This window comes from Quercus lobata, chromosome 8, assembly GCF_001633185.2.
Source record: "Quercus lobata isolate SW786 chromosome 8, ValleyOak3.0 Primary Assembly, whole genome shotgun sequence".
Classification (NCBI taxonomy): domain Eukaryota; kingdom Viridiplantae; phylum Streptophyta; class Magnoliopsida; order Fagales; family Fagaceae; genus Quercus; species Quercus lobata.
In genome coordinates, this window is record NC_044911.1 from 40054221 (window position 1) to 40081561 (window position 27341).

General features: G+C 37.1%; 2 protein-coding genes across 3 annotated transcripts; one reads left to right on the forward strand and one right to left on the reverse strand.

Moving 5' to 3' along the window:
* Positions 1-1165: 1165 nt before the first annotated feature.
* Positions 1166-7003, forward strand: LOC115957586 (nuclear cap-binding protein subunit 2). Of its 2 annotated transcripts, none has more exons than XM_031075870.1 (9): positions 1166-1289; positions 1513-1553; positions 2391-2614; positions 3741-3879; positions 3954-3987; positions 4993-5103; positions 5978-6025; positions 6158-6264; positions 6655-7003. In XM_031075870.1, the coding sequence occupies exons 2-9, from the start codon at positions 1536-1538 to the stop codon at positions 6727-6729; spliced, it is 756 nt and encodes a 251-aa protein (XP_030931730.1). In that variant the 5' UTR covers positions 1166-1289; positions 1513-1535; the 3' UTR covers positions 6730-7003. The 2 variants fall into 2 exon arrangements, with proteins under 2 accessions (XP_030931730.1, XP_030931729.1); XM_031075869.1 differs by having other exon boundaries at positions 1167-1289; positions 1474-1553.
* Positions 7004-14654: 7651 nt separating this feature from the next.
* LOC115958243 (DDB1- and CUL4-associated factor 13) lies at positions 14655-25914 on the reverse strand. The gene is made up of 17 exons (XM_031076645.1): positions 25745-25914; positions 25551-25640; positions 25363-25471; positions 24948-24975; positions 24222-24320; positions 24068-24119; positions 23925-23959; positions 23725-23799; positions 23540-23635; positions 19805-19868; positions 17840-17893; positions 17272-17357; positions 17089-17149; positions 16930-16994; positions 16659-16764; positions 16081-16169; positions 14655-15186 (listed from the first exon to the last, which is right to left on the reverse strand). The coding sequence occupies exons 1-17, from the start codon at positions 25808-25810 to the stop codon at positions 15024-15026; spliced, it is 1338 nt and encodes a 445-aa protein (XP_030932505.1). The 5' UTR covers positions 25811-25914; the 3' UTR covers positions 14655-15023.
* Positions 25915-27341: the final 1427 nt, after the last annotated feature.

The following is a 27341-nucleotide window of genomic DNA, read 5'->3' on the forward strand; positions in this document are numbered from 1 at the left end:
AAGAATTTTGATAAACTTGAGATTTAAGAGAAAAGCGTAAGAAAAAAAAAGAAAAAACTTATTATATAGAAATAATCAAATGACTCTCTAAGAATAAATAAAGAAAAATAAATTAATGTAAAAGTTGTGAAACATTATTACATGAAATTATATATATATATAAAATAACACCAAAAACAAACAATATTTTTGTTGAATTATTTGATTTCGTGTTGAAGGAACAATAGTTTCAACACTACGTAATATCTTTTTCATCGTAAGATGAGTTTAAGTTACACATCATAACTATTGGATTACATTTTTTTTTTAATAAAAAAAAAGATGTTATTAATGTCACATCAAAATAACATTAACATGACTATTCTATGCATTTATATATTTTTTCTTTAAATTGAACAATTTGACCATTGATCATGTAAATTACAAGTGGAAGAATAAAGGAGTAAACAACGAAAGAACAAAGTGATTTAGAAAACAAATCTCAATATCGTGTTATCCTTGTTTTAGGATATTCCGTGTATAAAACAAATACAACCATATATGATATTTACTCGTAACTCTATATCATATCATATCATATAATTTTTATTTTTATATTATAAAAATTGGGTTTTAGAAGTTGAGGTTGCGCCAAATGACTATTTTTTTATATGCGACAAGTAGTTGCACAATTATTAATTATTAAATTAGGTAAAAAATGGTAGAATTTCTTGTTGACGAATAAGAGATATAAGATTTGACCTTCGTTGACATTAAAAACTAATTGGTGTTTTTGTTTGATAATAAAAAGCAATAATAAAAAGTGAACATCATAGGTTTAATAATTATCTCTAAAAAAAATAATTATTAAATTATTTTATTTCATTAATTATAATGAAATAAACCAAAAAAAAAAACCAAAATTTTTTATTATTAAAAGTGAAAATTCTACTCCAATTAAAATTCTATTTTTATATTAGTAATTAGTAATTAGTAATTAGTAATGGATACGATAATTTAATTTTAAGTAAAATTCTATTATCTAATTTAAAAATTTTGAAAAATTAAAATAAAACACTTTTAATTATGTTAATAATCTAACATAATTTGCTAATATTATATATTTATAGTCTTTTATTTTCATAAATTTTTTAATTAATCCACAAATAGAAAGCTATTAAAATAAAAAACACACGCACCCACTGATCCCCTCCCCCACACACAAAACTCAAGCCAGTTCGAAGTTCGAACCTAACAAATCAAATGGTCAAGGAGAGATAAAAGGAAAGCAAATCAGCGCGAAACAACAGGTTCTCTCTCTCTCTCTCTCTCTCTCTCTCTGAGGAGTGTGCGTTTCATAAAATATAGGGTTTTAGAGTGAACCTAGGGTTTTTCTTGTGTGGACAAAATTTTCACGAAATTTGATAATGTAGTTACGAGTAATTGTTTATAGCAGCAATCGTATATTAGTGTAGTGGATTTGTGAACTTGCAGATTGATAATTTTTTGTGGAGCATAATTCTCGAATTTCAGCTTCAAGCTTAGTTCGGAGGGCCATGGCTTCTCTGTTCAAGGTAAAATTGCTGCCCTCTTTTGTTTTTTTTAGTAATGTTTGTAAAATGTGTTTAAGTTTTCGTGTATTAGAATTTTTTAGATTTTCAAAACTTGAAGTAGAATTGTTTTTTTTGTTTATTAATTTAAATAAAGAGGTAAATGGGGTTGAAATAGCCGGCTTGTTTGTTTCGGAATTTGAAATAAAGTGTGTGAATTTGAACTGGGATAAGTAGGAAGTTCATATTTAATTGTGTTAAGAAGGGTAAGATGTTCTTGCTTTTGGAAACGCGCATTTTCGAGAGTGGCTGTGGTTGTCCCATGAAATTTTTGACCGTGTTGGTTGTCATGATGGTATATTGTAACTAAGAAGGGGGCAATTCAAGGATGGGAAATAGCATAATAGAAGATTGAAGCAAAAGTATATCATGGATTCTTGTGGATGAATTTGGTTTTTTTGACTTATCTGTTATTGTTTTTAGAGGACAAACAAAACTGGCCCTAATTGTTCTGTGCATGTGTTTTAGGTTTCTTGATCGATATGTTTTTTTCGATTGGTTTTTATACGTGGTTCTAATTGCATATATTGTTTTATTTTATATTTTGAAGTGCCTAACTGCCATGAAGTAAAATTGAGCATTAACACCGCTCTCTCAATTCTCCCTCCCCTCCCAAAAAAAAATCAGTGCTTGTTAAAAATCAAAGTATTTTTACTTTATTTATTACCAGACTATTCTGTTCTTTTTGATGAAAAAGACCGTGATGACAATTCAACAGTCACTGTGTGCTTGAAGCTATCAGTCATTGTTCTTAAACTATTTATGTAACTAACTGATCATCTTGTTTCGCATTATTTTTAGGATCCAACAAAGCTTTCAGCATATAGGGATAGAAGGTTTTCTGGATCACAAGAAGACTTTGAACGTGCACTCCTGGCATCAATAACTGTCTATGTGGGGAATATGTCCTTTTATACAACAGAAGAGCAAGTTTATGAGCTTTTCTCCCGAGCTGGAGAAATTAAGAAGATAATTATGGGCTTGGATAAGAACACAAAAACACCTTGCGGCTTTTGTTTTGTCTTGTAAGGCTCTGTACTTCTTAATCGTTAACATATTGGAAAGAAGTTTTGATGGTATAAATAGTCTAACTTTCCTTCCAACTCTTGCCCTTTTTTTTTGGGTTGGTTTACAAAATTTTAACTGGACTATCCAGATGGCTAGTCCATTTCTAATGATCTTATATGTTAATTTTGGTTGGTTAACACTTTTTAAGCGATTTCATTGACTGTTTTAATCTTTCATAAGCTAAGACAGTCCAGTGTGTATCTGTAAAATGTTTAAGCTGCTTCATGCTTCATCACTTCCTATTCTGTATGTCACATTTGGACATTTAAAAATTAATTTTTGTCGTTACTGCATGTCAATCCACTCACGCCAAGCTTTCTAAGAAGTGATGGCAGCCTGAATGGACAGTTCTAAATCAAATATAACTCAATTCTTGTCAACCTGACATGTACTGAAACTAGCATATCAATTTGATTATGATACATATCCATCCCTCATCTATTTTTTTATTGGTAAGTTTACACAAGCACCTGGTGAATCTTGAACCCATGACCTCATCATCTACCTTGCTTTAACAAGGGGAGGAGGTGCCGTTTTAGCTAGAGCTTATTGGTATGTTTGCTTATTATATCATAAAAAATATAGTTTGTTGCTGAGCATATTAAATCTAGAATTTCCTTTAGTTAGTTTTTCCTTTTGTGTATCTCTTGTATACCTATCATGTATGGTATTTTCTATATGTGTCCCTGCTTGTTTATTTACTCTCTAAAGTTGGTTCTTTTGCATGCTTTGATATAAATAAACTATTTGTTATCGTGAGTTGCAATTTTCCATAATTAATATTCACTTTATTCTATTACTTATCAAAAAAATAAAAATAGAATTCACTTTATCTATTTTATGAACTTGATAATGCCAATACCCAGATTTATAATTTTATTCTAGTATTGGATGGGGCAAGTTGCTTGTGTAATGTTTATTTTTGGTAATCCATTCATGAAATTGTCATATCTCGGTACCATTTGTCATGAATTATGTGCTTTATATTGGTAATAAGTTGTGAAGAAGGATGCCAGGTTTCTTGCAGCAACTTATTTATTATAACTAAATCTCCTTATTGATCATTAAGTTTGTGCTTATCAGATTCTACTCTCGAGAAGATGCTGAGGATGCTGTCAAATATATAAGCGGCACTATTCTCGATGATCGCCCTATTCGTGTTGATTTTGACTGGGGATTCCAGGAAGGAAGGCAATGGGGCCGTGGGCGAAGTGGTGGGCAGGTAAGCTGCTGTGCCTGAAATTTATTGCCAAACATTACCCTTTTACTTGCTTTAATTTAGTCTTGTTCGTACAGGTGCGTGATGAATATCGTACTGATTACGATCCTGATATCCTTTTGGCAGTGGCATTTTAGTTTAACATATCTGTAATGTCTTACAATGTGGTGTTTTTGTCATGATAGTGCTGATTTTTCTGAGCAGTCATGTTTTTACTCAATAATATTTTCTTGAGTGTATAGTAGGAACTAGAATCCTCCTAGGTGAAGGGTGCTAGAGTTGCATATATAAAGAAGTAAAGATCATTCATGACAACTCTAGGAGCTTCCAAATGGGATATGCTTGATTTTTAAAGTAAGTCTAACTTGTTCTGGGATTGAGTTCATTACTATTTGGGATTTGTCAAAAAGAAGAAGAAAGATTTCATTGTCATTTGAGGTTCTAAGTTGTTGGGATGTATATGACAGTGGATGTTTGTTCTGTCAACCTAAGCACATTTGCATTCCTCTGTAGTGCTTCTTTTCCATTTGTCAAATTTTGGTTAAATTGCACCTTTGAGCCTCCAACTTTGACCCTTGTTTCAAAATCATCTTTTGCTGATTTTCTGGTGTTCAGATGATTTTGAAAGAGAGAGAATAGCTTAGGGAATTCAAATTTATTCCCAATCTGTTTATCATGTGTGTAGCACTTGCAAATCACACTTGTTGCTGATTGGGCCCTTTTTTTTCTTTGTTCAGATTTATTTACATGTAGATTCGATGCCATCTGAGTGTCCTTAATGAAATGAATTCTGTTTGCCACATTAGCATTTTCCATCAATCAATGGAACAGTGATTACTTTTTGGAAAATTTTTAAAAATATAAGGTCTAAAATGAAACACTTAAAACTATAGGAACGATTTTAAAAACAAGGTTTAAAATTCGAGGATCAAATTCAAATGTGCAATTTAGCCTCAAATTTATATATGGTATGTCTTGCAAGTTAACTTCATTTGACTTGTGCTCTCAAAAGAAAAGTTGTCTCCAGTTGCTGGCATGCATTTGTTCCCTTGCTTTCTTAATCATTTGCTGTAAAAACTTTAGACATGCTCGATTAGTTTCCTTAATATGTTATACGTAGAGGAGGTTATGGGAAGTTAGTACAGAGAGAGCTGGAAGCACAAAGGCAGCTTGTAGATTATGGTGCTGGTTCCTTGGGCTCTTTCCCACCAGTTATGCCACCTCAGTGTAAGTTATTCTGAGCCTTTTCATATATAGATCTCTATATTACAAAATACACCCATGTCCATTTTAATTTTCATGTGAATCCTGGTTGACTATTGATTATTCAATCAATTGTAAGGTTGTTGTATTGGTAAATTGTTTACATGTGTGGATAAATGTACAGCTAGTTTTTGTTATTGAGAAGAAATGCACAATGAAAAATAGACAACTGTTATAAAAGGAGGATCAAGCATCATGGAAAAGCGACTGGACCTAGAGAACCATTGTTTGAAATAATGTTATTCAGTTGACAAATTGTTTACCTTGGTTCAAAGTGCCCACCTGGATTACCATGATTCCCTCTCTATTATACCACTCATTCTTGGTTATATTTTTAAAATTACTTTTTTGCAGAAAAAAAGGAGGGGGGGGGGGGGGGGGGGGGGGGTGTTGTTGCAGTAGTTTATTTTTGGTTTGTAAAAGCACGCTTTTTTGCAGAGTGCTAATAGATTGATGGTAGTTCCTTTGCACCTACTATCTCTTAAATATATTTATTCTTGCTGGCAAAACAAACTTATGTACAAAATTCTTGGAAAACCACATTAGTCCTAACGTGACATGTGACCCCTTTACATGGCATGGAGTGGCATGAACCTAATCTTACACCAAGATCACCTTTTTTTTTATTTTTTATTTTTATTTATTTTTTAATTTTTTATATCTTCCTTTGGTTTTTGAAGTCATTCAGGGTTTTGCATATTGGGCCCTTAGAAAAGCTTTATTGTTGGCATAAATTTTAATCTATTATGCATACTTATCCCACCCCCTCTCCCCTCGTTAAATCTATTATGCATTAAAATTACTGCTTCAACAATCACTTGACTGTTAAGTCTTGCAGATGGTAGACATGGTGGAAGCCATGGTCATGGGGGATCTTATCGTAGAGGTAACTGCTTTTTAAGAATATGTATTATTTGATTTTTTTCAGGTCCATACAATTGTTTGGTTCATTTATGTATTGTATTAGACTTTCATATGGTTGGAGATTGTATTCTAATTGATGTCTCTTATGACACAGATTACCATAGGAAGCGACACCGAGATGATGACCGCCATGGGCATGAGACCTCAAAGAGAATCTCAGATCATGAATCCAGGAGAAGTTCTGATCATGACTCGAGACCGGTAAATTCCTAATGAATTGGCCTAATTCATGTGGTTATTTTTTCAGTTTTTTTGAAAATGGACTGTTTGAAAAGGTTGTTCCTAAAAAATTTGGGCTAAAAAAAACTGTTCTTTGATAAGGTGCAGTTTTAAACCACTCTCCCAAATGGGTATGTGCACATAACACATGGTTGCAATTGCCAACCTGTTGCAAACATCTTACCACAGAGTTTATATAATGTGCTTCCATTTCATTAAATTGTCAACAAGTGTTAACGGCCATGACAAGGTGGCAACAGCCACAATTGTTGGCATTGGTAGAGGCCAGGAATCATGGATGCTATGTGCTTCTGTTGTAATTTTTTCAATATTGATATTTTCTATCAAATTCACATTGTTTTGATGTGACAGGAAAAGAATCCCCGATTCCGAGAGAGTGGTGACTCTGATGATGACGAGGAAGATGATCGGAAGCGACGAGCCTAGTAACATTTGTGTTACTGTATTTTGATCTATATGGTGACTTTTTGTTGGCATTTCTGTTCTGTGGTTCGATAAGAAAACATGTTTCCGAATTTAGTAATGTTTCAATGTGATAGTGCAACAACTGGAAAACAGCAGATTTTGCTTTTTATTTGAAGCATTTTCACTGCTATGTTCAGTTTCTGAATTTGAGGGTGGTTTTCTACATGGAAAAAATGAACTGGAGATGTGAAAATAGTACGTTAAGAAAATGCAGCCGTCAGCACATTCACTTCAATTTGTTCCGTTATATGTATTGAGAAGCGCATAGTTAGACTTAGCAGCAATACTATTTGATGTACTATTGCACCAAAAAAAAGAAAGAAGAAATAACTCTTTTCGCTCCCTCCAAAAGAAAAATCAAAAGAACAGTAATCTTTTTAGCTTTAATTCTCATTTTGGTCACTGTTAAAATAATCTCTATCGTTTCAAATGCGCTAGTCACTCAAGATAGTTTCTGCCGCTAAGTGGATGGTAAAAACTGATGTAATTAATGGTTGATATTAAAAAATTATTATTCTGCCTTTAAGTGGATGGGGTTAATGGTTGATATTAAAAAATTATTATTCTGCCTTTAAGTGGATGGTAAAAACTGATGTGGTTAATAGTTGATATTAAAAATTATTGTTATCTATACTGCCATGTGGGCGCCATGGGGCTTTATGAAAAAAAAAAACTCAACTATACTAAAATCCTGAATCTGCCAGAAATTTTTTTTCTCAGCTCTCCAATTGGGCAAAAGAAATACCATCTTAGATCCTCTTTCAAAAATATTTTTTCTGGTAAAGGTAAAATGTAAAAACACACTTTAGTAAGAACTAAGAAACAAACAGAGAATACTTTCAAAAAAAAAAAAAACCAGAGAAAGCATAATATGCTAATCAATAAAGCAAAAGAGCCAAGATTGTAACTTACGCTTTGTTTATTTCAATAATGATATTTTCTAGAAAATTGGTCTTTTTTCAAAAGGTATTTTCTAAAAAACTATTTTATTTTTCAATATTTGGTAACAAGCTTAAATAAGTTGAAAAACAATTTCTTAACTTCACTTATTTAGTTTCTTATGAGATAGAGTTGTTTCCAAAAAAATTTAGTGGAAAACAATTTCTAATAATAAGTCATACTTTTTATGTTGATTAAAGATAGTTTTTCTTTGACTCATTTTTTTTATACTGCCAAATACTGGAAAACTCTCTTTACATAAGATTTTCCATTGAAATAAACAAAGCGTTATAAAAACATGTATATAAGAATATTCCCATCCAAGGAGCAAACTTGTATACATTAACCTTTGAAATTGCCTCAAAACTCTCTTCCCCATCAAGAAATCCAAGCCAGAGTTTCTTCATTCCATAAATTCAACTTCCCAATATAGAATGTCTTCATGACTCACGAGAAATGAAGAATAACTTTCAAAATTGAAATGATCATTACAGAAGCAATGGTTTGATTTGATTTAATCTATGGCACAAGAAAATCTCAGGTTTGTGATAGATTTGGTGTTCAGTTTTTGAGTTCTTGTGTTTTTGTTAAATTGTATAAGATGGGTTTCTTGTGATTTCAATCCCAGATTTATAAGGTTTAGGGATTATTTATTTATTTACATATAAACAATATTAAAACTGTGGCAATACAAGTAGCATAAATATAACATTTTAATACTGTTAGCTACCATCGTGGATTCTTGGAGTTGATGCGATGATCACTTTTTAAGTATAAGTGCTTATGGGGTGTAGGAAGTCAGAGTTCAAGTTTCTAGTAGGGAGCTTCATACATATATACACTTAGATTAGATTAAAGTAAAATTTCTATCCAGTAAAAAAAAAAAAAAAAAAAAAAATCCAACTAGTATAGTTTATTAGTAGAATCTACATAAAGCACCTATGACTATGAGTTCCATTTATAGGTACATTTCCACATCCACCCTAACTCATGGATAAGGTGGCAGCTTAAGTAGGTTTTAGTATAACATTGTTAACCTTAGGCAATTACCTATATAAGCTAGAATGGATTGGGATCCGATGCAATAGCTAGGGATTATTGCACCATGCAATTCCTCTCACATCATTTTCACTTTTTCAAAATTATTAACTGTAGGGCCGGGAAACTTATGATCCGGCCCACGCACTATCCGGGCTTAGGACCCGTGCCGAGGAGGTAGTGTGCCGAGGACGAGTGATCAAAGGCTGAGGGGTTAAGGGAAACAGCTGAGGACGACCCTGTCTTCGGCACTCCAGGGCTCTGATGAAAAGAGCAACGTCTTAGTGAAGGCCGCCCCCGAATAATCTCCTGAAGGGGATGTGAGTGGAATAGGGCCCACATAGAGGGGCGGTGCAAAATAGGTTCGAGGAAAATACGTCCCCTCCACATTAAATGCACTGGCCAATGTTCTGATCATATTAATGAGAAAAGACGCTTGGACGGTGTAACCTTGATCCTTACGACTAAACAGAAAAGTAAGAGGGGACAGCTGATGGGACAGGTACATGACTAAGTACCTGCCTGAACTACAAGTGGATGGCTAGGATCAATCAGGAAGGACTATATAATGTAAAAGTGAGTGTGCAAAGAGGAGGCTGGGAAAAATGGCCAAAAACCAGAGCCTCCCAGCCCGCCTCCAGGAGAAAGACTCCTAAGGCGAAGACGACTTAACCATGTATGTATATCACGTAAACCCACCGTTTGGCGACCAAGGCCTAACCTTTCAAACCCACGCTCTACAAATGATATTGTTTGGGCCTTTTTCGTGCAAACCCAACACTGTTACGGTCCGCCACGAATCGTGTCCTTACAATTGGCGCCATTTGTGGGAAAGGCTTGTGTGTTGGCACTGGTGGTGGGTTGATACCATCCTTCACATCATTTTCAGTAGTTGGATATAGTGTTTTAGAGTAAAGTCCCACTAGGGGCTACGTTTCTTCACTAGGGGCTGCGCTTTGTAGCGTCAATAGCACGGATGGTTCCAGGGGCTTGGCCGAGGGGCTGGTCCCTTTAAACCAAGATCCTACGCCATAGCCGAGGGGATAATTCCCCCAACTACTTATCAAAACTGAGTTTTGGACAGAACCAAGGCATTGCATGGTCCTCGGACTCAAGCCTATGGGGAAACCAACTACTTGGATGAGAAAACTGAGTTTTGGACAGAACCAAGGCATTGCATGGTCCTCGGACTCAAGCCTATGGGGAAACCAACTACTTGGATGAGAAAACTGAGTTTTGGACAGAACCAAGGCATTGCATGGTCCTCGGACTCAAGCCTATGGGGAAACCAACTACTTGGATGAGAAAACTGAGTTTTGGACAGAGTCAAGGTATTGTATGGTCCTCGGATCATGCAATACTCATACATGGGGAAAACAATCACTTTCAGGGAACCTGGGCACTAAGCAGGACTTAGTAGCTACACGTGATATCTAAAATGATACCTATATCTTAGTTGAATGAGGGTTAGAAATGAGTCTAAAGGCTCTCCGGGTGAAAATAAGTTAGGGTTTTGAAGCATGATGTTAAATGTATCGCATGCACAAATATTCGTACATGTTAAGATGAATTAGTGCAGGATTCATAAACAATATTAAGTATCAGCGAGGACAATTATCAAGTAACCAGAAGGAAAAAGGAATGAAAAGATTTCATATATACATGTTCAAACGGTTTCAAATTATCAACAGATTAGAAAGTTTTCAAAATAAAAAGAAGTAAGTTGATCGTTAAACTCAAAATAAATACAAAAGCCTAGCCAAGATTTCTACTTTTTTAGTTTTGCGTCCGCCACGTCCTGGGAAGAAGGAACAGGATCAGCTTCGACGCCCTGGAGGATAGTCCCTTCTGGGGAAGGCTGAACAGGGTCAGCGTTGGTACTCTGGGGAACCACAGTAAGGGGAACTGCCTGTGGCGGCTGGGCAAGTGTGGCTGGCTCCTCAGTACTAGACACCTGAATGCCAACCACGGGCTCAGTAATCTCTCTAGGTGCCTCAGGATCCATATGCCGAGATATTTCTATCACATCCTAAAGTTTTCCCTCTTTAAGCATCTGGCCAGAAGAACCGCTGACCTGTAAGTCTTCCGACGGGGTGACCCCTTCCTCAGGTTGGACATCCATAGTCACGGAGCTGGTAGAAGTGGCCTCGCGGATGGCAATAGGGTAGAATATATTCTCCGCCTTCCACAAATCAGATGAAACATCTACCCCAGCTCGCTTCAATGCCTCTTCCCAAACCTGGGAGCAATAAAACCTGCACACTCCAAGAATCTGGGCTTTAAGGATGGCTTGGGTTTCGGTCACCCCCGCATTATAACCATCATTCTCGGCCGTTTCCTTAGCAATCTCTGCCTCGTTTCTGGCAAACTCGGCCTCCTTCTTGGCCCTTTGGGCTTCATCACGGGCGTATTCCGCCACCCTTTTGTCATGCACGGCCGCAGCCAGTTGCTTATTTAAACCCTCGATCAGATCTTTGGCTATTCGCAACTGATCCTCGGCTTCAAGTACGCGCTTTGTTTGGTCCTCGGCCTGTTTTTGGGCGCTAGCTAGGCCCGCCGAGACGTTATCCCTCTCACGGATAGTTATTGTTAAGTCAGCCTTGACTTTGGCAAGTTCGTCCTCAGAGGCTTGGAGAGTCTTCAAGGCCGTTATGCGCTTCTTGCGTTCGTTCTCGGCCGCCTTACTCCTGTTATTCACTTCTTCCTCCATTCTATAGGTTGCCTGGAGAGCCTGGCAAGGGAGATGAGCGTGTAGTTAGTGATAAACCGGTGGCAAGAGTTAATAAGGTTTTAGGTTTCGAGAAATCTTACCATGCCCAAGTACCTTTTAGTACTGAAGAAGACCTCCTGCATCCTCATTTTCCTCAGTTCATCCATGTCATTAGGGAGTAACATGGTTCTCCCTAACGCGTCTGCCACGTAGCCACCCTCGCCATCTCCAAGGTCCCTCAGGGATGCCGTTTCCAGTAGTGGACCCCCGTGAAGCATTGGGGCAGGAAGCCAGGCACTCGGCAGGGACTGGGCCTCTATCCCCTTTCCCTTGCCTTGGGTGGATTGGGCTTCAGCTTCTTTGCCCTTGCTCTGGTGTCCAATCTTCAGTTGTTTAGTACGCGGGGCCTCCTCCTTCTCCTTGGAAGGTTGGGATTTTCCCCCGTCCATGACTCCCTTACCCTTGAGACTCCTCTTTCTCTTTGGGTCAGTGCCTTCAGGTCGAGGAGGCCAAGCTGGTTGGGAGGAAGCAGGAAGTGCGGGGTGGGGGGATTGTGGCTGTGACTTGGTGGAAGATGACCTGGTCTGGATAGTCAGAGGCCGAGGTGGTGGGGAAGGAGCATTGGGTTGTGGCGTTCCCTGCATATCCTTCCCAGGTTGGTCCTCGAGGAGTTCGAGAAGGGGGGTCAGGGGCATTCTCTTGAGTCCCATCTCGGCTTGAGAAGAGGTGCCTACTGACGACAATTCCGCCTTGGATAAGGCTGGGTCACCTAGGTCACCAGAAGGATCCTCGGATTGGAGGGCTAGGTCAAAAACCCCAAAACCTTCCTCGGGCCGATCTGGCTCGCCTTCGTCCTCTGCTACTTGATAAGACGAGGAGGGGCCCACCTGTGGGGTGTTCTCAGGGACAGCTGGTTCCTGGGAGATTAAAAATCCCGTCTTAACCACGGTAATTTTTGGAAGCCAAGGACGGATGGCGCTGATCACGTGCCTTACGTCCGCAAATGACTTCTGAACAGGGGGGTACCCTAATATCTTGTGAGCAACTCGGACTTGACCATCTCTGTCATTTACAAAAACTGCTGCTTGCAAAACGGTCTCCAAGTTCGCCCGGTTGACTAAGTGAAAATGCCGTGTGTAGGCGTGTAGATCTACAAAAAGACAAACACGTACGTATGGTTAGTTACCGAACAAACATTAGATTAGAATGGCGTAAAGGGTCATCTCCCTTCCATTCCCAGTACCCCACCTGGTTCTCCTTCTACTATGGGGCACGGGTCGCCATCGTGCCATTTCCCAGAGACGATAAGGAAATCCTTATTCAGTCCCTTGTTGGAGTCAAGGAGGCACTGGATTAACCGAACCCTTTCGTCCCTCGACTTCATGTAGTAGGTTTTCCCCTTCAATTTTTGGAGGTTATAGCACCAGTTCATGTCATGATGGGTCAGTTTTAACCCCATCTTCTCATTTAAGGCGTCCACGCAACCCAGAATCCTAAAAACGTTGCCGGCGCAGTGGGTGGGGGCTAAACGGAAGTGCCTGAGGTAACCCCTCGTCACTGGCCCCATAGGGATTCTCATACCTCCCTCTACAAAGGCGAGGACGGGAATTACTACCGCGCCCGTTTCCCTCTTGTAGTGCCATTCCCCCGTCTTACAGTGCTTCAGACTTACGTTGAGGGGAATCCTATAATCAACGATGAACTTATTCATCGCCTCTTCAGTATCGACTAATTTCCTCAGTCTCAATTTAGTCATCTTTGTGATTTACTAAACAAATCCAACTCGCGACGGGAAAGAAAAGGGAGCCAAAGAGAAATAAACCCAGAAAAGAAAAAGCACGAGTTAATAGAGGTAGGGAACTTACACAAAAGAAGAAAGACGCTTCGGATAGGCTTTTTGTGCTGGAGATAGACTTGAATTTGGACGAAAATCCAGATGAACCCAGAATATACGCGCTAGAGCTCTTAAGTGTAAAACTGAAGAGACAGATCCGTTCCAAAAAATCTCTTATACTTTCTAGGGTAACTGCACAAGTTTTCCCGCCCATAAAGACCAAGGGATCACGACCGTTCGATCTTCATCATACCGTTGAACGTGGGAAATACAAAACCGCCCGCATTTAATGAGGCCACGTTTCGCCTTCCAAGGGCTCTAGGAACGTATCTAGGGCAGATAAAAAGTCTTGAGAACCGATAGGTGACAAGAATGGACAGGCATTAGCAGATATGTGATGTCATCAAAACCCCCCTATCCGTCCGAAGAGTCGGATAGCAGGATTTTGAGAGGTTATTGTAGGGCCGGGAAACTTATGATCCGGCCCACGCACTATCCGGGCTCAGGACCCGTGCCGAGGAGGTAGTGTGCCGAGGACGAGTGATCAAAGGCCGAGGGGTTAAAGGGAACAGCTGAAGACGACCCTGTCCTCGACACTCCAGGGCTCTGATGAAAAGAGCAACGTCTTAGTGAAGGCCACCCCCGAATAATCCCTTGAAGGGGATGTGAGTGGAATAGGGCCCACATGGAGGGGCGGTACAAAATAGGTTCGAGGAAAATACGTCCCCTCCACATTAAATGCACTGGCCAATGTTCTGATCATATTAATGAGAAAAGACGCTTGGACGGTGTAACCTTGATCCTCACGACTAAACAGAAAAGTAAGAGGGGACAGCTGATGGGACAGGTACAGGACTAAGTACCTGCCTGACCTACAAGTGGATGGTTAGGACCAACCAAGAAGGACTATATAATGTAAAAGTGAGTGTGCAAAGAGGAGGCTGAGAAAAATGGTCAAAAACCAGAGCCTCCCAGCCCGCCTCCAGGAGAAAGACTCCTAAGGCGAAGACGACTTAACCATGTATGTATATCACGTAAACCCGCCGTTTGGCGATCAAGGTCTAGCCTTTCAAACCCACGCTTTACAAATAACATTGTTTGGGCCTTTTTCGTGCGAACCCAACACTGCTACGGTTCGCCACGAATCGTGTCATTACATTAACTTTTTTTTAACTCTAAACTTTTGACTTTTTTAACTTCCTTAATCTAATGGTTGTTATCAAAAGTTAACTTTTTAACTTTTGATTTGAACCGTTGAGAAGATATTGCATGATGCAATTGCCCTAATTATTGCACCAGATCTCAATCTAGGCTAGTATCCACTCAATTAGTCTACAAAGAATCGAAACTACACGTTCACATAAGAGCACTCTGAACCTTTTCTTTCTCATTGTAAATTAAAATAATTACCGCTTCAACTGGTGTACCACTTTATAAATCTATCCAAAAAAGAAAAAAAAACCAAAAAAAAAAAACTTAATTCTGATACAAGTACAACAGATTACATCAGTGACAATAAGATTACTTGGTCATCAAAACTTAAATGTAAAGATCTTGATACTTTTCTTGCTTTGGACTACAATAGTCGTGACATATTGATTAGTAGGTTATGAAACTGATGGAACCTTGTGTTGAGCTGAAGAGTAACTTGCCAATGGAATTCAAGCCGAATCGAATATGAGAAAACCATTTATGCACAAGCACACTTCCTACATGCACTGCTTTATATATAACTCACTCAACTTCTTTGACAATTCTTCTTTTACGTAATGGTTTCATTGAAATGCTTCCAGGGGCGCTGTGAGCTTTCCTTCTCTCTTCTTTCTTCCTTGCAGCTTCAGTCATGGTGCGCCTGAGAGCAGCAGCCTTATATATTGGTAATGGCAGGTGCCTATGCCTGCATAATCATCATCCAACATTGTAAGCTTGCCTGTGATAATTTCTTTCAAGAGTATTCATCTGTCATCACCTCAGAGCATTGTACTAGCAGTCACACCTAGGGTCTAAAACATTTCTAGAATTCAACACATTGCAATCATGGGACCTCCACCAAACAAAAAGGTCCCCATGTGTGCCTAAAATTTTGCAAAGCTTCTTTGTATTACATGGATTAGCAAAAGGCATAGTTGCATATTTAAAACCAAAATGGATAAGTGAGCTACCAGGATGTAAAAGGAAAAAGGGGGAGAGAGAGAGCTATCAAAAAAGCATTGGTATGTATATATCCATATCCATTTTGTGGTTTCAAATAAACAAGCTAGAGCACCTTGTAAAGCACTGGTAGGACAGGGCTTACCTCCAGTGCTCCTGTGCACTGGAGGAGACACGGGTGCACCACATGTCTAAAGTGGCCACGCGTTGTCCCAGTGTCCCATCCAGTGCACAGGAGCAGTGGACTGAAACTTGACTCGTACTGGTATGTATAAACTTTTATGCAGATCAAAAATTATGTACCTAAGCCAAACGTGTAAATGCAAAACTTGATTTTATCGTGGAACCTACATGGCAATGCTCCATATTGGCAAGCATGCCAAAGTGTATAAAATTAGATAAGTGGGCTAATAGCAAACAAGTAGAGTAGGCTTCTGAAGGGATGCCTCCAAAAACCTACAACTGATAATATGCTAAAGCTAAATGCATTAGGAGCACTCATCAATGCTTCATGAATGCTTTCATGCAAACTCATCTTAAGGTCCTAGCATTTACTGGGAGCAAATGTTCTAAATGCCATCTCTACCCTTCGAAGAACTCAGGCTTACTTAAGAGCCAAAGTGTGTGTATCCCTACATACCTCAAAATACGCTTGACCTCAGGGAGGTGTTTGTAACGATTCTTGAGAGCCTCATCATACTCGTGCCTTTTCTTTTCCCTTGGGAGAAGCTGCAGCATAAAGAGATGCTCACTACCATAATATACAATGATTCAAACAACAGAAATTAGCTGACAAGGCAATGGATGTCTAAAAGATAAGAAGCTGAACAAAGTTTGGCAACAAACTTGGTTAGAGACTTAGACTACAACCAACAATAGGAAGATGACAGGGACACGTGCATTGTATACAATCATTTTAACTGTATTGCACATGACAGAGACACAAGCCATCTTCCTATAGTTGGTTGTAGCCTAGGGCTCTAACCAAGTTTGTAGCCAAACTTTGTCCTAAGAAACTAGGCCTTAACATAAAGCTTCTATCTGTGATGTTATGAAAAAGTTTATGATGTCAATATTGTTTTAAAACAGGACTGCAAATATTGTTCAGAGGATGTACTATAATCATCCTGTGTATTAATTAATTTCTGTATAAATAAAATTTTCATTTCTTAGTTCTACAAGAAATGCAATATATGCAGAAAGAAATTTCTTTCTTACTACTCCCAGTTGCTCTGATGCCATAGCTTTCCAAAGCCTAAGGTTGTAGTCATCACTCCCGGAAATAACATAACTTGCATCACAGCTGAACTTAACACAGAATACCCTGTGCAGACAAGAAATTTTTAGTCAGAAAACAAAAATCTATACACTCAAAAGTGTGTTTCTTCAGCCTTCAAGTAGATATTCTTAAAAGCTAGAGTTTAGCCCACAAGGGCCTCCTCAGAAGTAACAGAAATTCAATAAACCCATCTATTATGACTAGTGTAACCTTTGCATTCTACTTGTGTGATAGATTTCGCGGCTGTGACCACCATTATACCGGAATATTCTCACCTGCATAGTAACCGAGTTTAATTAAGTACTACAACTGTCTCCTTCCATTCAGTATGGAACATAATCATATGACACAGATCAAGGCAGAACTCACGGTTCTATCATAAGATCCAGTAACAAATTCACGACCAGTTGGTGAGTAATCAATATCCATCCTGGGTAAATTAAATTGAGGCATTAAATTAGATCTTATCCAAAATGACTATCAACAAAGGATAAAAAAAAATATAGGCATGAAGAACATAATGAATTTAAAAGTACACATAAACCATCGTACACGGCTGCAGCATGATCTGTGTGTACCATTGTAGCCTCATTAAGTTTTCTCAAATCATAGCTATAGCAGTTGCCATCCTCATTAGCCTGCATCATTATGGAATGTGAATAGTAAGTGGGAAAAGAAGATGCTCTAAATGAAGTACACAAAGTTCACATATCCTATAATGGTACATGACCTGAAAAGTTGCAGACATTATCAATTTAATTTGTAATACGCAAACCTCAGAAGGTCTGACTTCTTATTACATGCTTTAACAAGGGGTAAAACCCATATCACTATGATGACCAACAACAAGAGTTACCCTTTCTCTAGTTCAGATCACTAGAAGGGAGGTGATGCATAAGATTTATTGACCAGTAATTATCACAGGTTTGGGAGGGGGATAGGTAAATTAATGGACTGGTAACCATCACAAGTTGGCTATAGAATACTCATGCCCTACTCTGACTATAGAATCCACTATTAGACTGAAATTGGACTGCACTCTCAAACATCCAAGATACAACACTGTCACTGAAAGATAATTTGAAACCACACCCTTGTACAGAAATATGGCAGTACTTACAGCTGTGAAGTTCATTGGCTCCATTGGGTTCCAAGCAATAGAATTAGTCTTTGTCTGTAACCAAAAAAAAAAAAAAAAAATACAGGTCAGATTGGCTGGCTGTCAGATAACAACTTTTATTTATTTATTTTTATGGAAATAACATTCAGAACTTCTCAAGTGATGAATTGAATATCACTTAAAAGCCATATAAAAGATTGGGCAGCTAATAGATAATAATTACCTAGAAAAAATAAAATAAAAAGAAAAAAAGAAAAGAAAAGGAGGAGAAATTTTCCTGCTGGAGCCTGCAGTGAATCTCACCATCTTTTAAAAACTTGACTTTTACCCCTCAAGTTTAATATCATTTTACCAAAATAACCTCAGTTTTACCTCTTACATGTTAAAAAACAAAAGGTCCAAAGTCCAACCTTTGATGGATCAATATCTAAAAAATTTTCATATTCAAACCTTGATAAACTACTTTCAACCAATGATGAACTTAGACATGAAGTCTGAATTTGAAGAGTTCCATCAAGTGATAACAGGAACCCCCACTATCCTTTTAATTAAAGAGAGAAAGAGGGGGGGGGGGGGGTGGTTTGTGGTTTGGGGAAGGTAAAGAGAAGAAGTGATAAATTCTGTTCCAAATGAGCAAGGTTGGCATCCCAAGTCCAAACTACATGTTAAGAGGCAAGCAGCAGAACAATACAAAGGCAGTTGTAATTTTTTTTAATCTCTGGTTTGCCAAGGATATTTTATTGATATAAGGAGAAATATACAAAGTAAGTTGACGTAGGTGGAAGCTTGAATGGGCTCTGATACTAATTTTGACATTGGGTCTTTAAGAATTCAACACTAAATTGGATTTCTTGATGAGATCTTGAAGGATTCTTGAACAAGGATTGATGTTTAAGGGTTAGGTTAAGGAAAGATTGTATCCTGAATATGTTGATGGGTGTTTGGTGTTTAAAATAGGGAATATAATAGAATATATGATAGCTAACAGTAGTCAATCACACGTGGGTGTTTTACCAAGCAATCACACAAAGGTAGGAGAAAAAAATCACACCCTCAAAGCTTAAAATAAGCTGCTGAATTTTTTATTAAAATCAATTCACTATCAATTTCATAGACTAAAAAAAAAGCCTTTATAGGGGCTATTGTTAAATCCTTTCCTAGAAGGATTGCGACTTTAAATAACCTATTGCTAGAATGACTAGGATTACAAATAACAAACAAAAATAACTTAAGAACTTCTAAACCAAATAGGAAAAGGACTCTAAACATAAAATAATGCACAAAGTTTAACTCCAAACCAGTTTGAAAGAATCTCCTCCAACACAATACGTGTTGACTTATAAGACTATCCATGTAAATTTTGAGTCATGTGACTAAAACTACACATGGATGGTCTCTTCAATTGCCAGTGTGTGGGTTGGAGGAAGATACCTCCAAAATTTTTCCTAAAGTAACACTCATGGACATCTAAGGCAACCCATTACAGCTCATTCCAGAAAATCTGGACATCACCAAACTACCCCCTATTTTATTAAAACTAGTCCAGAAAATTTCTAACCTAAAAAACTTGGTACTAAGACTCAACAGTAATTAAAGAAACCTATGAACCATTATTCGACCTTGTTTTGCTTTATTCTCTTTATTATCCGCATCATAAATGTATTAAGCTACTTTACAATATAAAAATTCAAAGGATCTAAAAATCCCTCTGCAATCATTCAGAGATCATGTGTGGTGCCCTTTATGATGATTACAATAAAACCCAAGTGAACAATCAAGAAGCAAGAAAAAGTGAAATTTGGTAAGACCTCATATTTAGAAACATTTTTTAAAACTTAACAGCTATGAATAAGTCATTAAATTAGTTAATTCACGACATTATAAAAGTTTATGGAATAACATTAAAGCAATAAAAAGTCTAAGAACTATATTACATGATAACTCATGAGGATGTGCAAACAATACCTGCATGATCAGTTTCTTTATTGGGATAGTCGTCTTTACGTCGTATAATGTTATGCTGCGGTCACTGTACCAAAAAAGAGTATGCAAACAATTACTGGAAAGTAATATATGAATTATAAAGAACATCAAACACCAAAAAGCATACACAAATCATAATGTTTTAAGCTTCCACCACTAAATACGAAGTGAAGCTGATTACAAAACCAATTTCTTTATGAACAAATAAAAGGTGATCATTGCATAGATAGAGAAACAATATCCTCTTTGAAAGCCCAAAGTCCAAGAATAAGCGTCCATGTCTATTTTATTTGGTTATTCTATAGTCAAAGGTATTTTAGTAATTCTGCAATTGTTGGTTATGGGTCCTAGGTTTAATTTATAGGTCTTGACATGTGGGCTTTGGTTTTATTTATTTATTTATTTTGATATGTAAGCTTTGGTTTGATTTTTATTAGGGTTTTGTTTACTAAAAAGTAGGACTCTTAATTAGGGCTGTCCAATCCGAACCAGGACCTGACAAACCTGATGAATTCGACTGCACCCAAACTGGAAACTGACAGATCAGATTAAATGTGGCGGTTGATAGCGGTTTTCCTCCTTCAAAATCTGATGGTGGCTGGTTTCCTCCTCAAAATCTGACGAGCCTGATCTGACCGACAAATCCCTTCTACCTTCACTGATCTCCGTTGTTCTTCAATGTGTTCCGCTAATATTTGTGGATTTATTGAGATTTCGGAGATATCTCGACCAAATCTGGTGAGATCCAGCAAGTCTTCAACAGACATAATAGCTCCAACATGACAACCCAATCTCGACCAGAACCGTTGGCTTTGGCCCATCCGATTGCTAAAATATCGAAGCCATGGCAGTTGGAAACCCTTGTACCCACGGTTGGCAGTAGGCAACGCAATTCAACATCCCAAGTTTTCAGGTTGAGTGGTGGGTGCACCCCAAACCCAATTTGACTCAACCCATGGACCCCCTAGTCTTAATTGTATTGAGAGAGGTTAAGATTTAGGTTCAATATATTTACTTATCAAAAATAAAAAAAGATTTAGGGTCTATATAAGTGAATGGTTGTACTCAAACCAGGAGGAGTTAATCAATAAAAAACTGATTGTTTTTGAATAGTGAGGCGCGCTGGCCTTATTGTTCTTTCTTCTTCTTTTTTTCTCCATTTTCCTTCTCTTTGATATTGTGTCACTATTCACAGATTTTTTTTTGATAAGGTGTCACTATTCACAGATACTGTTCACACTAGTGTTCATGTGCACCATCCATGCGGCACTGCTCACAATCTGTGAATGTTCACAAACTATTCACAGATTGTGGAGAAATTCAATTTACGTTTCTTCTTACCTCTTTTCAACCATATATCAATTCTTTTTCTCTTCCTCACAAAACTTTTCTTTTAAAAAGTTATAAGCCTTAAATCCATAGATCCTCCTAAACTTTAACACACCACAAGCACACATAGACAAATTCTCCAATTTCTCCTACATAAATATCAGAGCTGAAATCCTACCACAAGTTCTTTGCTGATTTCTTTCACAGAACTGCTCAAAAAAATTTCTTATCCAAGATAATGAGAACTAAAGCGGAATTAGATTCCAAGTTAAGTCTTTTTCTCAAGACTACAAAGGAAAAAAGAAGACTTTGAATAAGTTAAAAGAGAAGGTGAAGTGAAGCTTTAAACATTATCTGCTATTAAAAAATCTTTGGATAGGTTGTCAGCCAATGTTCATGGAAAAATTTCTGCTGAAACAACCATTGATCAAGACTCCAAATCCTTAAACCAGGTCCACGTTCAGCCCTTATGTTTCCCTCAAGCTCAATATCATTATTTTCCATAAGTTCCTAGGGGCTGAAAATTAGCCAAGCACCCCCACATCAAACATAATCCAATATTGGATTCACACACAAGGGTGTTAGCTTTATCGAATGAGATCAACCTTAACATCCAACATTAGTCCAATCTCAAGGAAATCCTAGATTGGTTGATGTAGATGGAGGCGTTGAACTTGAAGTTACTAATTTTTACAAGAAGAGTAATCCAGAGGGGTTCTTTGATGGGTTGCATATTTTGGAAAGCTATTTTAGATAGTATAAGGAAACAGAAAAAACTCCTTTTCACGAAGCATAAACTCAAAGTTTGGCTAGAATTTGGGAGGAAATGTATCAAAAAACTCATTATGTAGCCGTAAGATCTTTGAAGGGACATATGGATTGCTATGAAAAATTGCTTTGTACCACCAATTACAAGCAACAAGCTCACCTACTATTCACAAATAGTTGGTGCAAGGGAGTTATTCTATTGAAGAGTACACCAACAAGTTTTAGGGCTTGGCTATGAGATTGAATTTCCCAGGAATGAAGATGTAATAATTTCTATGCATTGCTGAAGATTGAACCGTAACATTTCTTCAGGTCTGTCTGCAAGTAGACTTTATACCATGGCAATGCAATTCAAGTTGCATACCAAGTGGAAGAAGATTAGAAGAGTCTAAGCAAAAAGCCTTAATGAGAGCTCCGGTAGGAAACAATATTAGAAGTGAGAGAACAATTGTAGATGCAAATTGGGAGAAGTATGTTGATAAGTCTCAAGGTAGTTCTAATACTCCAAACAAGAGTGTTCATTCCAATACTTCTTCATAACAAGAAAGTACTTTTAGAATAAATTGCCATACTTGTCACGGTTTTGTGACTTTTGTCCATGTATGTTTTTGATGTCCTTTAAAATCACTTATTATGCTTGAAAGGGATAGTCCTAAAATAAGTCAAAGGCAACCAAGGGATCTAAACAACCTGAACTTGAAGAGAGATTGTGAACCCTTCAATGCTAACTTGAAAGTGAGCTTTGACAACCTAAAGCTAGATGATAATTTCTCCACTCTTCACAGCAACTAAACAAGATGAGTTCAGGTCTGTTCAAAGGTTATCCAGTCAATTAGAAGTGTTTAGAAGTCCAAGTTGGGTCATGGCTAGGTTGAGACTCGTTGGGTTCAAACATACAAACAAACATAGTTGCAAGAAGTTTTTCTTTCTAAAGAAGCACCTCATGCCAAATGCAACCATGTAACAACTTAATTTTTTATATGTTTTATATAAATGAAATTATATTGGATGCCAGGTTGGCTTACCTACCTAAAGGCGAGAACAGTAACATCCTAGTCAGGTTTGCCAAATACAAAAACGAGAAATAAAGCAAAAGACTAAAAGCCCAAACTAAACCCAAGTTGATCATGTTGGCTTGATTCTTTGATTACCCAAGCCTAAGTTGCATCCCTACTCCTTACCTTCAAAAAATCCCTAGCCTTTACAAGTTACATACTCTCTACAAGGTCATAAAACATGGAATAAAAGACCCTCAGGAACATTAGAAAAATTTATGAAAAAAAAAATTCCTATGTCATATCTACGGCTTTTAAAAAGGTTAAACTTTTTTAACCATTATTTGTTTCATATATTACCATTAGTTGAAGAACAGAAACACCTAGTACTATTCTAAGAGACTTTATCACGTTAGTTTCTATCTGAAGATTCTAATAAAAACATCTTCAATCCCCTAGGAATAAAAGGAAGGAGTCAAATTTGGAGGTGAAAAAAACAGATCTATGGTGTTTTTTTGGTAGTTCACTGTTCACAAAATATATTCTATGCAATAAATATTAAGATCTTTATCTTACATACATATCATCAAGCACAAATTGTTAATCTTGTAGTAAGCATGCATACCTCGCTGACGTTGCCAATAGGTCTGGATGTCCAGGATTGAATCTAACTGATAGTACAGTGTCCGTTCCCCATTGAAAGCTCCGTACAGGGGCATTGCTAATTTCATGAACAAACATTATCAAAACATAATTGGAATAAATTGCACACTAGATAAAAAAAAATTACAAACATGTTGAGAAGTCAACCTAGTGTGATTCCAAATATCTACTTGAGCACCAACTGTGGCAAATTGATCACCCTTCCACTGGTGATCAACACCCCTGAAAATTACATAGTAGGCCTCAGGAGAAAATAATAATAATAAATCTGAAAAATTATCACATTATAATTATTTGAAAATGAAAATTCATGGCATATCCTTGATAAGTCACCATGGAAATCTTACCAATATGCATTCTTCGAAATATGAAAATCTTCTGGCTGAAAGAGGGGGGGGGGGGGAACCCATTCATAATTTGTTCAGGATGGTAGGAATAGAACAGAAAACTCACAAAATTTAAAAAAAATTAGTGTAAATCTAGAAACCACCTTGACAGAATCTTCAGATGAGTCCTCTACAGGAACAGTCCATCGCCTGATTCTGAATAACAATGCCCAATTTCACTAAGTGAGATTATATGTATTCATCAACTAATGCTCTATTTTCAAAAACTGAAATTACATCCAGCTAATTGCAGCTTACATGCAATCCGCTCCACATGATACAAGTCGACTTCCATCTGTAGTTGCTGTCAGACCTCGTACAGCACCTCGGTGACCAGGAAACTTCCTAACTGTTCGCCTTTGCATTCAAATTTCAAAGTTTTGTCACAATTGCATGGATTGATGCATCAATAAATCAACATAAACATATGAAAACTGAAAACATCTACTAAAAAAGAAATAAAATAGTGCAACATACATGTGTAGAAAAAGAAGAAATGGCTTGATATGGGGGTTCTAATTCTTCAGGATTAGATGCATATGTGGCCCAACTGGCCGAGCCTGGCCAAACCATACCAAATTTATTACTGTGTATTAAAATACAGAGTATCATTCTATATTCTAACATATGGGGTTCAACTGATAGCCTAGCAGTAATGGTATTATTTGTGGTGCCTAAGTCTGTGTTTCAAACCCCACCTCCCCCTCTCCCACCATCTATCTATTAAAAAAAATTAAACATCTATTGCATGCATGTTATATGCATTTAAAATAACAAGAACAAGAGTTGAGTTTCTCAAATTTCTTAAGAAGGGTACTAAGGGACCAAAATAAGGAGACTGTACCAGAATACATATGGCAAACTCGCCCAAAAAAATTAAATACATAAGCTAATTCATGCATGCAAGCATACAAATGTGCGTGTTTTAAATCTTTAGTAATCTATAAAGTTTAGAAAATTCCAGCTCAATGCTTTGCGAGATACCTGGAAGTAATATCCCATAGACGAATATCTACAAAACAATCACAAAAACAAAGTTAGAAAGTTTATACAAAGCTAGAGCACTACATTTTACGGGCAAAAGTTCAATATACACAGCGTAGATAACAGCGTCAAAATAATATGAACCAAAATTCATGCCAAGAAACAGAACTCTCTATGGATTTTTGTTTTAAACCCCATGACTAGAACACACCAATTTAAGAACCGCAGTGCAAAATTAACTAAACAGAATGCTACCTTTGCTGAATTTTTCAAAGAGAGAATTATTTTATATGTTGCCAATGTTGGGAATTATAGCATGAACCAAACCCACAAAAAAAAAATATATATATATATATATATATATAAATTTAGCATATAAAAATTAAAATTCACAAAAATGTTCAAGAATCAGTACCTCCATCCTCTGAACCAACAAAAATTCCTTTCAAGTGATTAGGGTTCTTTGCCATACACGAAATCGCTTCGTTATGCTCCATTGCTCCAACAAATGGCCTACCAAAAATCTAAACCCCAAAAATAAACAATATTTTAGTCAATTTATCTTCAAAAACCGAAACAATTTGAAGGGGAATTTGAAATCACCTTTTCTAATTTGGCGGCGTTAAGAGCTCGCACATACTCAACCGCCTTTTCTTGAGGCCGAAGGTTCGGGTCATAGTTCCGGAACACTCTCTAAATCATATTGAATCATACAAACAAATAAATAAATAAACTTTAAGAGAAAGAGAGAATGAAAATTTTAGAGAGAGAGAGAGAGAGAGAGCTGGTGGTGTTACTTGGAGATCGTTGCTTCGTTCTCGAGTAAATTCATCTGTGGAGCGTGATATTGTTTTGACCTTCATATCGTGAATCAGAGGCACGTAGAGAGAGAGAGAGAGAGAGAATGAATCAGTCTGCTGAGGCAAAACCCTGAAAGAGAGAGACTGTTGTTTTGTTAACAGGGAAGAGATGGACCTAAAACCCTACATATTGGGCCGGATTTATTTAGATTGAAGGCAGAAAAACCCAACTCTATCTCTTATTTGGGCTTCGCAGCCTAAATAATGTTTGGGTGGGGTCTTATATTAATGGAATTTGCTAATATATGCCCTAAGGGCATATAATAACTAACCATTTTTTGAAAAAAAAATTTCGAGAATTGAAAAAGTATTAACAGTTTTTTCAATTTTCAAAAAAAAAATTTTAAAAATAGATTACTTAATGTGTGCCCCTGGGCACACATTAACCGGATCTTATATTAAATTCACGACTTTATTATTTCTTAGATTATTGAAGCGTATGTTTCTCAAAAAAAAAAAAAAAAAAAAAAAAAAAAAAGAAGAAGATTATTGAAGCATATAAATGTAGCCCAATGGGATTTTTTTTTTTTTTTTTTTTTTTTGAAAGGAGCCCAATGGGATTCAATACTCCTTATCTTTTTCTTTTTTTTATAATAAAAATACTCCTTATCTTAACCATAAAAAATAAATAAATAAATAAAACCAAAATGCAAAACTCACATTTTAAGTTTCACCATTTTTCATTTCAATATTTTAATTTTGCATTTTGTCATTTCAGTTCTCTAAATTTCAATCCACCTCATTTCAATCCTCCGTTAAAATTCCGTCCATTCTTGCCGTTAATTTAATATATAATATTTAATTTATTATTTATATCTTAATTTAAAAAACCGTTAATTAAAAAAACTCAAGGATTAAAATAGCAAACCATGTGGTTGTCCTCCCCATCTAAAGAACAAGAATAGAAACCCACTCACCCCGGCCTAACCCATTGATAACTAAGACTAAGAGGGAGAAAGAGAGAGAAAGAGAGATCAAGAGACCAATAGGGAGAGGAGAGATAAATCAACAAAGAGAAAGATGGGGTTGTTGGGTATGAAGGTGGTGGTGTTGGAGATGGGCATGTTCTAGATCTAGACATTGCTATCAAATATGGGGTTTTGGGTGGGGTTGTTGGAGCTAGTGTAGAGAAATTGGATTCGAAGAAGATGACTAAAGAGCTGGACTTAAATGAGGTTCAATCTGTGTTCATTTTCCCAATCTCCCTTGAAGCAATGCAAGACCCTGTTGTGGACGCAAGGGGTCTTTGGAGTTGCCACCTAGTATTTGCAATGACATAAGAACCATATATATAACGTCTCTTTGAGGAAAGACCATTTGATCTTACTACCAGAGATATGGGTTCGGAGTTTAGACACGCTCTTGGAAAGGTGTTAGACAACCAAGATTACCCAACCTAAGGTTGGCCTCCCATCATTGTGTCTTATACCTTAACCCTATTAAAAACTAACTCAACACTTATGTCCTATACTCACACACACACACACTAACATACATTAAGCATACAACATGACATCTTTCATCCCAAAACACA

What these genes read in the sequence shown, in the direction of transcription:
- LOC115957586 (XM_031075870.1), top strand. An exon ending in TGCGGCTTTTGTTTTGTCTT is followed by an intron (nt 2,615 to 3,740) that starts GTAAGGCTCTGT and finishes TGTGCTTATCAG; the next exon opens with ATTCTACTCTCGAGAAGATG. An exon ending in GTGGGCGAAGTGGTGGGCAG is followed by an intron (nt 3,880 to 3,953) that starts GTAAGCTGCTGT and finishes TTGTTCGTACAG; the next exon opens with GTGCGTGATGAATATCGTAC.
- LOC115958243 (XM_031076645.1), bottom strand. Translation starts at nt 25,810, where the DNA reads ATGAAGGTCAAAACAATATCACGCTCCACAGATGAATTTACTCGAGAA. An exon ending in CTATGGGATATTACTTCCAG is followed by an intron (nt 24,321 to 24,947) that starts GTATCTCGCAAA and finishes TTGAATGCAAAG; the next exon opens with GCGAACAGTTAGGAAGTTTC. An exon ending in GAGGTCAAGCGTATTTTGAG is followed by an intron (nt 15,187 to 16,080) that starts GTATGTAGGGAT and finishes ATGATTATGCAG; the next exon opens with GCATAGGCACCTGCCATTAC.